Source organism: Phyllostomus discolor, chromosome 7, assembly GCF_004126475.2.
Source record: "Phyllostomus discolor isolate MPI-MPIP mPhyDis1 chromosome 7, mPhyDis1.pri.v3, whole genome shotgun sequence".
NCBI lineage: Eukaryota > Metazoa > Chordata > Mammalia > Chiroptera > Phyllostomidae > Phyllostomus > Phyllostomus discolor.
This window is the reverse complement of record NC_040909.2, coordinates 3,147,246-3,161,007: the sequence shown is the minus strand read 5'-3', so window position 1 is coordinate 3,161,007 and position 13,762 is coordinate 3,147,246. Positions and strand designations below refer to the sequence as shown.

Genomic DNA, 13,762 nt, shown 5'->3' with positions numbered 1-13,762 from the left:
GCCCTTTCTCTGAGAGTGGAGGAGGGCAGCCCCGAGCCTGGCACAGGCCCAGACGGAGCCTCAGTTCAGCTGGGAAGGGAGCGCAGCAGGGCAGCGTTCCTGAGAAGGATTTGCCAAGTCCTGCCTTGCAGGTGCGGTCTCAGGGACGCTCAACTTTGGAATGGGGTCTGAGCCACCCAGCCGGTGCCCAGGGCGGCCCTCAAGGCACTCTGGATAGCCCACAATGAAAATAAAAATACCTAATCTGTGTCAAACCCTAACAGTGTCAGGCCCTGTGTTCCCCCGGCCCCCGGCGCCCTCTGAGCCCAGGTGCTCAGAGCTGTGGGCTGTGCACCTACTGCCCAGCCCTGCTCCTTCTCTGCATCAGGTTAAGCCCCTTCATCTCGGGCCAGGAAGTGCCACCGCTGGGTCTCCTTTCGCTTCTGCGCCTCCTCCTTCTCCCCCTCACTGCGAGGTCCCCCCTCCAGCGCCCTGCACAGCACCCGGGACCACTCCACCCTCGGGCAAGCCAGCCGGCAGTGAAAGCAAGCTGGCTGGGGTAGACTCCGGTGCCGACCCCCGTGTTGGCCCGCCCTCCTGAGTCCCAGTCCCCGGCTTCACAGCCCTCTAACGCCCGCCCCGCCCCGCCCCCCGCAAGCCCCAGGGGCACTGGCCCTCCGACTCGGCCCTTTTGTGGCCGGCGGTGGGGGCAGGGCTCTGAAGCCTGGAGCAGTCGCGGAGAAAGCCTCGAGAGCGTGCGGGAGGAAGTCGTCCGCCCCCCACCCTGCCCCCCCTTCCTTCCGGCCCACGACCCGGGGGACCTGGGGACCCGGGGCCAGCCTGACCCACGGGGGCCACCTCGGCGGCCGGCTCCCCGGCCACCGCGCGGCGCGCCTGCGCGAAAGCAGCCGGCGCCCATGGCGCATGCGCAGCTGGCCCTTCCTGCTGTATATTAGTCCCACAGCGTCCGCGGCCGGACGGGTCTTGTGGACAAGGACAACGGTCTGCTACCAATCGTCGGCTCGGACACTCGCCGCCACCGCCGCCACCGCTTCCTCACAGTGACCGGCGCAGGTGAGAGCCCGCGCTCTGGGGCGCCGCGTGCCCTGCGCAGCCCGCGCTGACCCCGCTCCCCGGGTCCCTGGGGCCCCATCCCCCACCGCCCCGGTCACCTGCCGCCCTGGGTTCAATGTTCTTTTCCCAGACCTTCGGCCTATTCGGCCGTGCCCCGACCTTCCCCGGTAACTGACAGCCTCTGGATTCCCTTCTCATCCCCCCCGCCTGGTTATTCCCGAGCCCCCCACCCCAGGTAACCCCTGACCTCCCCCTGCCCCGGACCACCGCCTCGCGCCGGGTCCCCGAGCGCGCGTCCCCGCTCCCCTCGCCTTTTCTCAGCGGTGCCCCGCGCCCGGGGAAGGCCTGCCTCGGGGACCCAGGGCCGGCCGGGTGTCGTCCTGGGGTCTGGGAGAGTGGGGAGTCCCGAAGAGCCCTCCCAGCCTGCGTGGTCTTCGCTAGCTTCCCCGCATCACTTGGGTGTGGCCTGAGGTGTCCTATCTGCTCCGGCGTCTTCCCGGAGGAGCCTCTCACCTCCCAAACCTGTTCCCGACCCGTCCCTCACCGTCCCACCCCTTGTGTGTTAAGCAGTGACTGCTCCATCGGGTAGAGCTGCTCTGCAGGTGCTTTGATAGAGTGGGGCCCGGGGCAGAGCACGGCCCCCCTCCTTAGCTGCGTTCCCTGTCCGCGCTGCGCGTTGACATCTGTGAGTGAGGCTGACCGGTACCCCAGAGGACCCTGGCTGTGAACTTCGCGGATGCCTGAACCCAGTGACCTTGCAGTAATGTTCCTGTGATTATTAACAAGCGCTTATACCGCTCCTCTGTCTCCAGGATCAGTGTACCTCCCGGATATGGAGACTGTTGTTCGCCGCTGCCCGTTCCTGTCCCGAGTGCCTCAGGCCTTTCTGCAGAAGGCGGGCAAATCGCTGCTGATCTACGCGCAGAACTGCCCCAAGATGATGGGAGTCGGGGCCGCCCCAGCCCCCCGGGCCCTGTCCACCTCCGCAGTGAGCTGCCAGCAGGTCCGGGAAACCCCTCCGGCCAGTGAGAGTGAGTGTCCTTAGCACGAAAGCAGGGTTCGAGTTCGTTCCCAGACTGGAAGCAGCCCCAGTCCACAGTGGTGATGGGGGGCCTGCCAACCAGGGGGCGACGGTGCCGGGCTCAGGTCTCGGTATTGATGATCTCACGTAATTGTCTCCCTAACCTCACAAGGGTGGCTCTTGAGGTTTCCCACCTGTAGAGGTGGAACGGTGGCCGGTGTTCCGGGCGACAGGGCTGTGGAGCGCTTGTCAGCGTCCTGCTCCTGGGGGTGTGCAGTGGCCGTCTTTGGTCCCAGCCTGCCCTTCCTGGAGGGTTTGGCCCTCTGGTGTGTTTTGTTTTTTTTTTAAATAGACTATTTAGAGTTGTTTGAGGTTCATAGCAAAATTGAGGGGAGGCTTTTGGGGTTTTGCAGTTGCAATACTTTTCTTATGTTTTGTTTCTTAAAATTGTTTTTTAAAAGACTTTACTTTTAGAGAGAGGAGAATGGAGGGAGAAATAGAGGGAGAGAAACACCGATGTGCTAGAAATCCATCTAGAGATACATGGATCGGTTGCTTCCCGCCTGCGCCCAACTGCGGACCAGCCCGCCACCCAGGCATGTGCCCTAAATGGGAATCGAACTAGCAACTTCTTGATTTGCAGGCTGGCACTCAATCCACTGAAGCCACACCAGCCAGGGCTAAAAAAAAATTTTTTTATTGTGGTAAAACGTATGTAACAAAACCTACCATCTCAATCATTTTTTTAAGTTGTTTTTTTTTTTATATTTTTAGTTTTAAAAAAAAATTCTGTTGTCAGTTATTTTTAAGTGCGCAGCTCAGGGGCAGTAAGTAATTTACATCATGGCCCAACCGCCCACGCCCCACCTCCAGAGCCCGTTTCCTCTTGCAAAGCTGGGACCCGCGGAGACTCTGTCCCCATTAATCGTGAATTCCCGTTCCCTCCCCCAGCCCCGGCAGCTCCTGCTACTCTCTGTCTCTGTGGACTCGACTACTCTAGAGCCTCGTGGGGGGGTGGCATCACACAGAATTGGTTAGACTAGGATTGTCTGACACGTGTCTTTTTATTTCACATGCAATTTTTTTTACATCTTGTTTGTAATGAAGCGATCAGAGTTGGATTCTGTCTGGTCCGGCTCTGCCCGGAGAGGGTGCGGCTTTCCAGAGCTCGCTTAATCCCAGAGAACCCCCCTGCTCACGGGCGGGCGGGTGGGGGGGGGGGGGGGCGGGCTAGGTGTGCGCTCTGGGCGAGGGTGTGTGAGGAGGAAGTGTCTTTTTCTTCACAAAGGATTTCGTCCTTTGTGGGATTTTTTTAATCTTGGTATTTGTTCCGGAGTCATTTTTCACTGAACAACCAAAACCCTCTTGTACCAGCGTGCCCCTCGCCCTGGAGGAGGAGCCGCGCCACAGGCGGCTTGTCCCCGGGGCAGGCTGCGTCCGTCCCGGACGGCGGTCCCAGACGGTGCTCCCGGACTCCACCAGCTTCGGCGGGTGTTGATGGTGAAAGCAAGCCTCTGCTGAATGAGAAAAACGCTTTTTAAACAGGGAAAGAAGATAACGTACTCACATGCTGTGCAGTCGTTACGTTTTTCTAAATTGATTTTGGAGAGGGAGAGGGAGGGGAAGAGAGAGAAACACCATTCCACTTATTCAGGCACTCGTTGGCGGATCCTTGCACGTGCCCCGACCAGGGATGGAACCCACGACCGGGGTGTGTTGGGACGACGCCCTAACCAAATGGGCCGCCGGGCCAGGGCTTGACGTGGTTCTACTTTGAATGATCGAACTGTTTCTTTTGTAGACTTCCTACATTGAGTGTTACGTATAATGAGTTAAGTGAAGGTGAAAGCAATGTTTTTACTTTTCTTTATTGATCCTTTGAATCCTCACCCGAGGGTATGTTTTAATGACATGAGAGAGAAAGGGAAACATCAGTTTGGTTTTGCACCGACTTGTGCGTTCGTTGGTTGCCTCCCGTGTGCGCCCCGATCGGGGATCGGATGCACAGCCTTTCCATACACGGGAAGACAGTCCAGCCAGCTGAGTCACGCAGCCGGGACGGAGGAGTTTAAGTGGATTGCGACACGTTACCCAGGTTGTAGGAGAGGCTGGCCTGTGACTCACAGGACCGCTCCAGAACGAGGAGGACTTTTCTAGAAGGAAGGAGTGAATTTGCTCGCGGGGAGAGCGAGGCAGTGTCACAAGAAGCCGACGGTGTGCGTCAGCGGGCTTGGGTGCACTGACAGGAGGAAGTACCGGCAGGCAAGGTGTGCGACGGTGACGTACTCACAACGTGCACTCTCTCAGACCTTACCCTTGGCCTCATTTCTTTTGTTAAGAAGAAAACCAACAGTGCATGTGTTAAGAAACCGCAAGCTTCTTTGCCAAGAATCTGTTCAGAGCCCTGACCGGTGTGGCTCAGTTGGCTAGGCGCTGTGGGTTCGATTCCCGGTCCCGGTACATGCCTGGGTTGCGGGTTCAGTCCCCAGTTGGGGTGCACAGGAGAGGCAACAGTGGATGTCTCTCTCCCTCCCTTCCCCTCTCTCTGAAAATAAAGTAAAATCTTAAGAAAAAACCCACACACACACAAACCAAAAAGAATCTGCTTAGACACGCTTAGCAGAGGAGAAATTGCAGGAACGGTTCCAGCGACCCCTAGGGGTGTGTTCTTGCGGACCGTGCCAAGTGTACTCAGGGGAGGTTGACGGAAGTAGCCCGGCTCAGGAGCCCCGGGGCTGTCTGCCGTGAGAAAAGGCCACCCCCCGTGTGTGCGGGTGAGAAATACCAGGCGCGGAGGAGGCAGCTGGACTCCTCAAGGTGGGGAGCAAACGGCTCCGTTAGCAGAACCCGATGAAAATAAGTGTGAATACATTTGTGCCTGGATGGCGGGGTCAACTCTGGGGCCTTCGGAGAGAGAAACAGGTGGTTTTCTGGGTGGTGTGCCGCCAGGTCTGGTGCGTCAGTTTTCCCTTCACCCCGCAGAGGACAAAACGGCGAACGCCGAGGCTCAGCCCGCCCCAGGTGGACCCCAGCAGGCTCTGGACGGCGCGCCGCATCCCGCCGGACACCCGCCCGCGGCCACGGGCCAGGGCGCCGCCAGCAAGTGCCCTTTCCTGGCGGCCCAGATGAGCCAGCGGGGCAGCAGCGTGGTCCGCGAGGCCAGCCTCGCGCTGCAGGAAGACGTGCAGGAGATGCACGCCGTGAGGGCAGGTAAGGCGGCCGGGCCCCGGGGGCGGGAGGGTTCCTCTGGGCGCTTGTGGACCCCGAATGTATCCACAAGCTGTTGTTAGGGCAGCGTTTGGGTCAACACCTTCCTTTTTTGGAGCCAAGGAGACAGGTCATCAGACAGACATCTGGAGGATTGCTTTGCGCAATGGGGACTTTCTCTCCGCTGGGAGTGTGGGAGGTGGCCGGCCTTCCCAGTAACTGCCTGGTTTCTGTAAACACCCTTAGGGCACAAGCCGGCACCAGGCCCTGCCGGGCCGGCACAGCTCCCCTCTGCATCCTTCCTGTCACCGGGTGGGGCAGAAGGGAAGAGGTGGTGCCCTGCACGGAGTGGCGGTCCTGGCAGCCTTAACCCAGGGCGGCTGTGCCCGTGGACACCCAGGGTCCCTGAGGAACACCGCTGGCAGAAATGATGCGTTTGGTTGGAAGTGTTTTCTGGGTTGAACACTGAGATTAGGACTGGGAGTGGGCCGGGCTGGGCTGGGGAGGGCTTGCCAACCCACTGGAGACCCCCGGACGCCAGTGTTCACTACAGTTGGCTGGGGGCCCTGGCTTCGGCCGCCCAGGCACTGAGAGGGAGGGAGAGAAGCCCTCCCGCACTCAGGTACTGCCGACCGAGGCCCCGGTGGGCTTCGCCGGCGTTTGTGACGGCGAGCCCGGGAGGCGCCGTGAACTCAGAGGAGAACTCGGGTCCCCTTTGTCCCATGTGACTTGTGCTGCAGAGGCGGCCCAGACCTCCGTGAGCCCCAGTGTGATCAGCATGAAGACCGATGCGGGGGAGCCAGGCGGTTTGCTGAAGAACTTCCAGGTCATCATGCGGAAGCACAGGCCGGAAGGGGTGTCCCATCTGCTTCAGGATAACTTGCCCAAGTGTGAGTCCCACTGCCCTTCGCCCGGGGACAAGGGACTGCGGGGCTTGGATGTGTATCAGGTTGAGCTTCAGGCTGCCTGAGGGAGGGATGGGGGTTAAAGGCACGCCCCGTGCTCGGAGCCGGCAGCTGCTCCGGGCAGACTGAACCCAAGCCCTGTGGGTCCCCCGCCTGCTCTCCCCGAGTGCCTGCCACCGGCGCTGGGCGCCGTGGTGACCTCTGGACGTCCCCGGTCTCGGGACGAGGACACGCAGTGACTCCGCCCGGAATCTCCCTGCCGCCGAGCGGCTGAGCTGGGATGGGGACCCAGGCCTTTAGCCGAAGCCCAGACGTGCCTCTTAACCATCCGGCTGTGCCGTGTTCTGTTTGGTTTTCAGCTGTCTCCACTTTCCAGTACGACTGTTTCTTTGAGAAGAAGATCGACGAGAAAAAAAACGACCATACCTACCGGGTGTTCAAGACCGTGAACCGCAGGGCGCACCTGTTCCCCATGGCGGACGACTACTCGGACTCCCTCGTCAGCAAGAAGCAGGTGTCGGTCTGGTGCAGCAACGACTACCTGGGCATGAGCCGCCACCCGCGCGTGTGTGGGGCAGTCATGTAAGCGGCCCCCAGCTTTCAGGCTCCGCTGGCGGTTTTTGGCGGGACGTGGGGGACGGGCGGGGACTGGATCTGTGGGCGGGGGAAGGGGGTTCCGCAGCCAGAGCAGAGTACTGTCCGTAGCCCGGAAAGGTGGCTGCAGGTGACTTTTAAAGAAACCTGTATGTGCAAGCAGTCCGTGGGGCCCAAGGTTCGAGGTTTCGGGTGCATCGCATGCCTGTGTGTCCGCTTCCCACCACTAGAGGGCGGGCGAGCGAGCCTTTAACGCCAGGCGGCCTCCACCGAGGCTGCAGGTGGAGGAACACCAGCCCGGCAGTGCCCCGGGGGCGGGGCGAGGGGGAGGCTGCTTCGGACCAGCGGAGGGCGGGAGATCGCCCCCTTCGTGCCCTGCGGGGGAGGGTTGCTCGCCCAACTCTCCAGGGAGGCGGGAAGAGGAGATCCCCGTCTGGGGTGTAGTGGTGTGTCTGCCCTGACGCCTCGTGGCTGGCTGGCCGAGGCTTTGGGTGGCCGCCACCCAGGACGTCCCTCCGGGGACAGGTGTCGGGTCAGAGGAGGGGACGTTTGCCAGCGGAAGGAAACCTGAGCATGCTAGCTCAGCGAGTGCCGAGTACTCGAGTCACTGCCGAGGGAGCGCTGGGCGGCCCCCTGGCGGCGGCGGCGCCGGTGTCGCGACCCCCTCCCTTCTCTGAAGACGAAGGTGGTTGAAGTTCCGGCCGCAGACTGCACAGTGCGAGAGAGTCCCGGACCCACCGAAGTCTCGCTCTCCCGGATCCCGGGGGCAGGGGGCGGGGCTCGCACGGCACTCACCCCGTGCGTGCACGCGGCTCACCTCCCCTCCGCCTCTCCCTCAGGGACACGCTGAAGCAGCACGGTGCGGGAGCCGGCGGCACCAGGAACATCTCCGGGACCAGCCAGTTCCACGTGGACCTGGAGCGGGAGCTGGCCGACCTGCACGGGAAGGATGCGGCCCTCCTGTTCTCCTCCTGCTTCGTGGCCAACGACTCCACCCTCTTCACTCTGGCCAGGATGCTGCCAGGTAGGGCCTGCACGGGGGCGGGGGCCATAGCCCCTGGTTGCTCTCACCCGAGGTCAGCCGAGGTCCGGAAGCATCACTCGGGAAACGCCAGAAAGAAACAAGGTGCACTCTGGATTGCGTGCTGTTCTGAGTCGTGGGATGCGGTCTCGCAGGTCCCGCTCTGTCTCCCACGGGACGTGACTCACCCCGTGTCCTGAGTCCCCCCCCCCCCCCCCCACCGTGGGCCTGCCAGTCATTCGGTCGCTGTCTCGGTCCCCGGATCGCCTGTGCAGACCCCACAGTGCCTGTGTCCGAGGCGCCCTTACTGACGCTGGCCCCTGCGCCAGGCCAAAGGGAAGCGGTAGGCTCTCCTTTGAGTGGAAAAGTACAAGCTCTTAAGAAAAGCAATCGTGTGCTGAGTCGGTGCAGACCCGCGGGAAGACAGGGTCTTCCGTCTGTGGGGCGGCGTGACGCATAGATCAGACTTCCCCGTGGGGAGGAAGGTGCGGGGCAAACACCGCAGGGTCGGCGCTGTCCGCGGTGCTGTCGGCGTCTCCTGGGGTCTCCGGCTGGGCCCCCTGCGGAGAACGGGGGTGACGAGAGAGGAATCGTGGTGGCGAGGAAGGCTCCCCAGAAGCGCTCTGCGAGGGGAGAGGTGTGTCCAGGAGCAGGTGTCCTTGCACTGCACGCGCTGCCTGCACGTCCCCGGTCCCAGCGGGACCTGACACTGGGGAAGGGTCACGGCGGAAGTGTTAACCCGGCGGCTTTCGGTGTGCTGTGTGGTCTACGAGAGTCCCGTGGAGAGTTCCTCTCGTCGCTTGTGGCTACCTTTTGACTGAGTTGGAGTGAGGCGGCCAGATTTGAGAGCAGATGGGGCCCTGGCTGGCGTGGCTCAGCAGACTGAGGACCAGCCTGCGAACCAAAGGGTCGCTGGTTCGATTCCCAGTCAGGGCACGTGCCTGGGCTGTTGGCCAGGTCCCCAGCAGGGGGCGTGCAAGAGGCAACGACCCACTGATGTTTTTCTCCCTCTCTTTCTCCCTGCCTTCCCCCCTCTCTGAAGATAAATAAATGAAATTGTTAAAAAGAGAGCGAGCAGGTGGAGGGCCTGCTGCCGGGCCTGGGCCTGCTCGCCGGTCCCCTGGCCAGCAGAGAACTGGGACGCACAGTGGCTTTCCCGACGGGGCAAAGGCAGTGACGGCCGTGGTCCCCGTCCGTCTGGGAAGCGGTTTGGTCTTCGGTGCTGAGGGCAGCAACCGCCCCCGTTGTCGTTCCAGGCTGCGAGATCTACTCCGACTCCGGGAACCACGCCTCCATGATCCAGGGGATCCGCAACAGCCGCGTGCCGAAGTACGTCTTCCGCCACAACGACGTCGGCCACCTCAGGGAGCTGCTGCAGCAGTCCGACCCCGGCGTCCCCAAGATTGTGGCGTTCGAGACCGTCCACTCGATGGATGGTGAGTCCCGAGGGAGGCCGGCCGGCTGGGAGCGGGGGATGAAACCCTGGGCCTGATCTCTTTGCAGATGTGTTTTCGTTTCCGCAGTTTCTTTTAGTTCTCTGCTAGGGTTTTGTAGTTGGTGGGCATGGGTACATGTGGGGGAACGTAGGTTTTCTACCCTGGCTTCTGCTCGGCCCTAAGCCTCCAAGACCACCTAGGAATGGGGGGGGCGGAGTTCGTGTTCCCTCCAGTGTGGAGAGGGAGACTTGCAGGGTCGGTCCCTTCGCTCGGCTTCCCCTGAGGTGGAAACCAGCGAGGCGCCCCCCTCCAGACCCGCCCCGTCTCTCCGCAGGGGCCGTGTGCCCACTGGAGGAGCTGTGCGACGTGGCCCACGAGTTCGGCGCTATCACCTTCGTGGACGAGGTCCACGCCGTGGGGCTGTACGGGGCCCGAGGCGGCGGGATCGGCGACCGGGACGGAGTCATGCCGAAGATGGACATCATTTCTGGAACGCTCGGTGTGTGCCCCCTGCACGGTGCACTGCCGCGGATGCGTGGGTCCAGCCGGGCCGGGTGAGGGTGCGGCGAGCCTAGGTTCGTGTCCTCAGAGGGGGCGGCTCGGCCCAGCAGAACCCTTGTGGCCCGGAGGCGTGGCTCCCAGCACCAGAGTGGGTCCCACGGCCTCCAGGACAGCAGTGCCACCTGCGGCCCTCGGGGCCCGTCCCCGACGGTGCCGCGTGGGAACCGGTCTCCCCCCCCCGCCCCCCGCCACTTGGTGTCTCCGTGGCTCCTTGTCACTGAGAGGCAGGGTCTCCTGGGGCCGGGCTCGGAGCCACGCTGCCTTCGGGGTGTGGGTTCTGCCGGAGTGTGAGCACTCACTGCCTGGTGAGCTCGGGCTGGCCGCTCCCCAGTCCTCACCCCAGGCTCCTCGTCCGTCCAGGCAGCAGCGGCGACGGTAGCGCCGTCCTCCGCTTCTGTGGAGGGACCACGTGGAGACAGCTCCTGCCCCCGTTCTCCTGACCTACGGGACCTGAAGGAGAGGACAGTGTAGATAGCACAGACTGGGGGTTTCAAGTCAGCCAGGCCGTCGGAGACCCGGGTGGCGGTGGCCGCAGGAGGGACAGCCGGGAAAGCGTGCCCTTCAGCACTGGTGGGGGGCTGGCGGGCCTGGAGGACCGGCACTGCCGGGCCAGGGACCCTGCCGGGAGGGAGCCCTCGCCCCCGGGTCCTGGCCCCAGCGGCCATCTTTTTCAACGAGATCTCGTGACATGGGCCCTCGTGACTCGTACGGCCATCAGGGACGGAGGAGGCTGGAGAGGCATTTCCTGCCCAGCCCTGCACACGGGGTCGGGCAAGGCCAATGTCAGAGCACAGTGCTGAGGTCTCAGAGGCTCTGGGGTCACCGGTCCTGACACCTGAGACACAGATCACGTGAAGGGACTTCTCGGGGACTGAAAAACGAGGCTGGCCCCGAACCCCCCTCCCCCTCCGAACAGGTTCTGAGGCTTTGCGCTGGTCTGGTTAATGCTAGTTGTCGGAATTCCGTGCTTGCTTAAGCAGGAGACAACAGGGGCCCGGCCAGACAGTTAAGTGGCTCCCTTGGGTGACAGTCCAGGCTCCAGGGTGACGCTCACAGAGAGAGGTGGTCCCAGGAGTGCGCAGCAGCGAGCTCAGGGCCAGGCTGGTGGGGTTGTGGGGCGGGGCCCCCTGGGGCCAGTCGCCAGCTTGCCTGTCGGGTCCCTGGGCTCCGGGCAAGACCCTTTCACACGCTTCCTCAGTTCCTCCCTTGCCGAGGCGGGTGGGGGGTGGGAGGGGGAGACACGTCCTTCACCCTCCGGCTTAGGGCAGATGGAGGAGGCAGAGCAAAGGACGCGCCCTGAAGCCCCTGCGGCACCGCAGGGCCGCGTGGCCGCTGCGTCCTGAGCCGCTGCCCGCTCTGCTCGCAGGCAAAGCCTTCGGCTGTGTGGGCGGCTACATCGCCAGCACCAGCGCGCTGGTCGACACCGTGCGCTCCTACGCGGCCGGCTTCATCTTCACCACCTCCCTGCCGCCCATGCTGCTGGCCGGGGCCCTGGAGTCCGTGCGGACCCTCAAGAGCGAGGAGGGCCGGGCGCTGCGCCGCCAGCACCAGCGCAACGTCAAGCTCCTGAGGCAGATGCTCATGGACGCCGGCCTCCCCGTGGTCCACTGCCCCAGTCACATCATCCCCATCCGGGTGAGAGCCGCCGGGGCGGGGCCCAGGGGGCGGGGCCGGGCCCGGGGGGCGGAGCTGGAGCCAGGCCCTCGTGCCAGCGACAGGCTGGAGCGGCCCCCTCCAGAGCTCCTGCTTGGAGAGCTAAGGAAGCCCACGAGTGGCTGCTTCCACGTGTGGCTCCCTACTCGGGTGTCCTGAAGTGGCCTTGCTAGTGTGGCCGCCGAGCAAGAACGGCCACACGGCACCTTCGTGCCCGCCGCCCCAGGCTGGCGGGCGTCAGCTGTGGTCCCTGCGCCGCCGCGGTGCCCACCCGCGCCTGGAGCCTGGGCGGCAGGCTCCGGAAATGCGCTTCTCTCGCGGCGCGGGCTCCCCGTGTGCCCCGGCAGCGCCTCCTCCCCGGCCCGAGGCCTGTGCTGCTCTGGCCTGACCTCCTGTCGTCTCCAAACCCAGGTGGCAGATGCCGCTAAGAACACGGAAGTCTGCGACGAGCTCATGAGCAGGCACAACATCTACGTGCAAGCCATCAACTACCCGACGGTGCCGCGGGGGGAGGAGCTGCTGCGGATCGCCCCCACGCCGCACCACACCCCCCAGATGATGGACTATTTCCTCGGTGAGTGCGGCAGCCCCGCGGAGCCGGCCCGCACCGGCACCGGCACCGGCACCGTCACCGGGAGTGCTCTCGGGCTGCACGACTCAACACCACTTCCCTGACGGCTTCACCGTGGGAGGCTGCAGGGTTGCTGGGGGGGGGCCTGCTGTGCCACCCAGTGTGCCGGGGCCCTTGTCGGTGACTCAGGATGCACAGGGACGGCCGCTCCGGGGAGCAGAGGGCGGCCTTGGAGCGCAGCCTCACTCTCCTCTCTTCCCTGCCCCCCACCCGGCCCCTTCTGCTAGGGGTGGGGGTCTCAGCACGCTGCTTGGGGCTGTGTCCTTCGTTTCTGGAGTTTCCCATTTAATACTTTCGGGCCACAGCCGACCGCAGGTGATGAACCTCGGGTGGGGGGCTGCTGTCTGCCAGACATATGCCGTCTCCACTGTCTGACCCACCGTCTGACTGTAGACACCCCGTCAGCCCAGGGAGAAACCCCACAGCCATTGGCAGCCACTCCCCAGTCTCTCCCCCAGTGCCACCAGCCCCGCCCCTGCCCCTGCCCCCACCCCCGAACTGTCTGGACTCGCTGTGCCTAGCAGGGAACCTGCAGCGTGTGGTGCGTGCCTGCCTGTGCCCTCCGGGCATCCCCTGCTCCCCGCCAGCTGTGGCGGGACCCACGCTTCCTCCCCTCTAAGTGCCAAACAGTCTTCCTCGGCTCTGACGCCCGCCAGCGGGTAGACGTTGGGGTTCCCACTTTTATTCCTTAAGATTTTATTTACTTGTAGAGATGGGGAAGGGAAGAAAACAGGAGGAGACAAACATCAGTGTGTGAGATACATTGATCGGTTGCCTCTCGCACCCCCTAACTGGGGACCTGGCCCACAGCCCAGGCATGTGCCCCGACTGGGAATCGAACCAGCGACCTTTCAGTTCACAGGCCACTGAGGACACACCCTTTTTGACTGTTAGGAACACGACGGTCAGGGTCTGGGGTGGCGGGCGTTTTCATCCCTCTTGGGCCTACGCTCCCTCTAACCTCTGCCGCTCGGCCCTCACAGAGCACCTGCTGGCCACGTGGAAGCGAGTGGGGCTGGAGCTGAAGCCGCACTCCTCGGCCGAGTGCAACTTCTGCCGGCGGCCGCTGCACTTCGACGCCATGAGCGAGAGGGAGCGGGCCTTCTTCTCCGGCCTGAGCAAGCTGGTCTCCGCTCAGGCCTGAGCGCGCCGTGGCCTCGGCCACCCCTCCGTCCCCCGCCCTGCCGTGTCCACAGAGTCTCTGGGAGCGTCTCTGTGGGTTAAGTTATATTAAATTTTAACCTATGGCGAAAGCGCAGTCCTGCAAAGACACTCCTGCTTAAGGGGTGGGTCCTCCCGTGTTTCACCGCCAAACCAGGAAGTCCTTTCCTTCGTCCCTTCATGTTCGGTCTGTGTCGCCGAGACGGGGAAAGGGTATGACAACACACTGGCCCTCGGGTGACGGCTTCAAACCCTGCGGGGCAGCGGGCCCCCCCCCCCCCACTCTGCCCGGATGCCGCCGGCTGCACCTGGTGGCTTGCAGCCACCAGAACCACACGGGCCCTGACAGGAGTCACCCCGGCAGCAGTGGCCGGGTTCACTTTCCATTCTCGCCTGCAGTCCCCGCCGTGCCCATGACGCCCCCAGCGCCGCGCCACCCGCTTCCCCTTCCTTCCCAGCTGCTGCCCCTGCCCCACACTTCCTGGAAAGAGTCGGGCTGCCAGCCACCTGCGCCCGCCC

At 63.5% G+C, this 13,762-nt stretch overlaps 1 protein-coding gene across 1 annotated transcript; it reads left to right on the top strand.

The window, feature by feature from the left end:
- The first annotated feature begins 901 nt into the window (after positions 1–901).
- Positions 902–13,328, top strand: ALAS1 (5'-aminolevulinate synthase 1). Its single transcript, XM_028518282.2, has 11 exons — positions 902–1,053; positions 1,866–2,084; positions 5,057–5,284; positions 6,022–6,171; positions 6,546–6,768; positions 7,620–7,804; positions 9,058–9,237; positions 9,572–9,736; positions 11,165–11,433; positions 11,863–12,025; positions 13,066–13,328. The coding sequence occupies exons 2-11, from the start codon at positions 1,886–1,888 to the stop codon at positions 13,224–13,226; spliced, it is 1,923 nt and encodes a 640-aa protein (XP_028374083.1). The 5' UTR covers positions 902–1,053; positions 1,866–1,885; the 3' UTR covers positions 13,227–13,328.
- Positions 13,329–13,762: the final 434 nt, after the last annotated feature.

Coding starts and splice junctions, on each gene's coding strand:
- ALAS1 (XM_028518282.2), top strand. CDS start 1,886: ATGGAGACTGTTGTTCGCCGCTGCCCGTTCCTGTCCCGAGTGCCTCAG. Junction 2,085..5,056: donor AACCCCTCCGGCCAGTGAGA/GTGAGTGTCCTT, acceptor TTCACCCCGCAG/AGGACAAAACGGCGAACGCC. Junction 9,238..9,571: donor GACCGTCCACTCGATGGATG/GTGAGTCCCGAG, acceptor GTCTCTCCGCAG/GGGCCGTGTGCCCACTGGAG.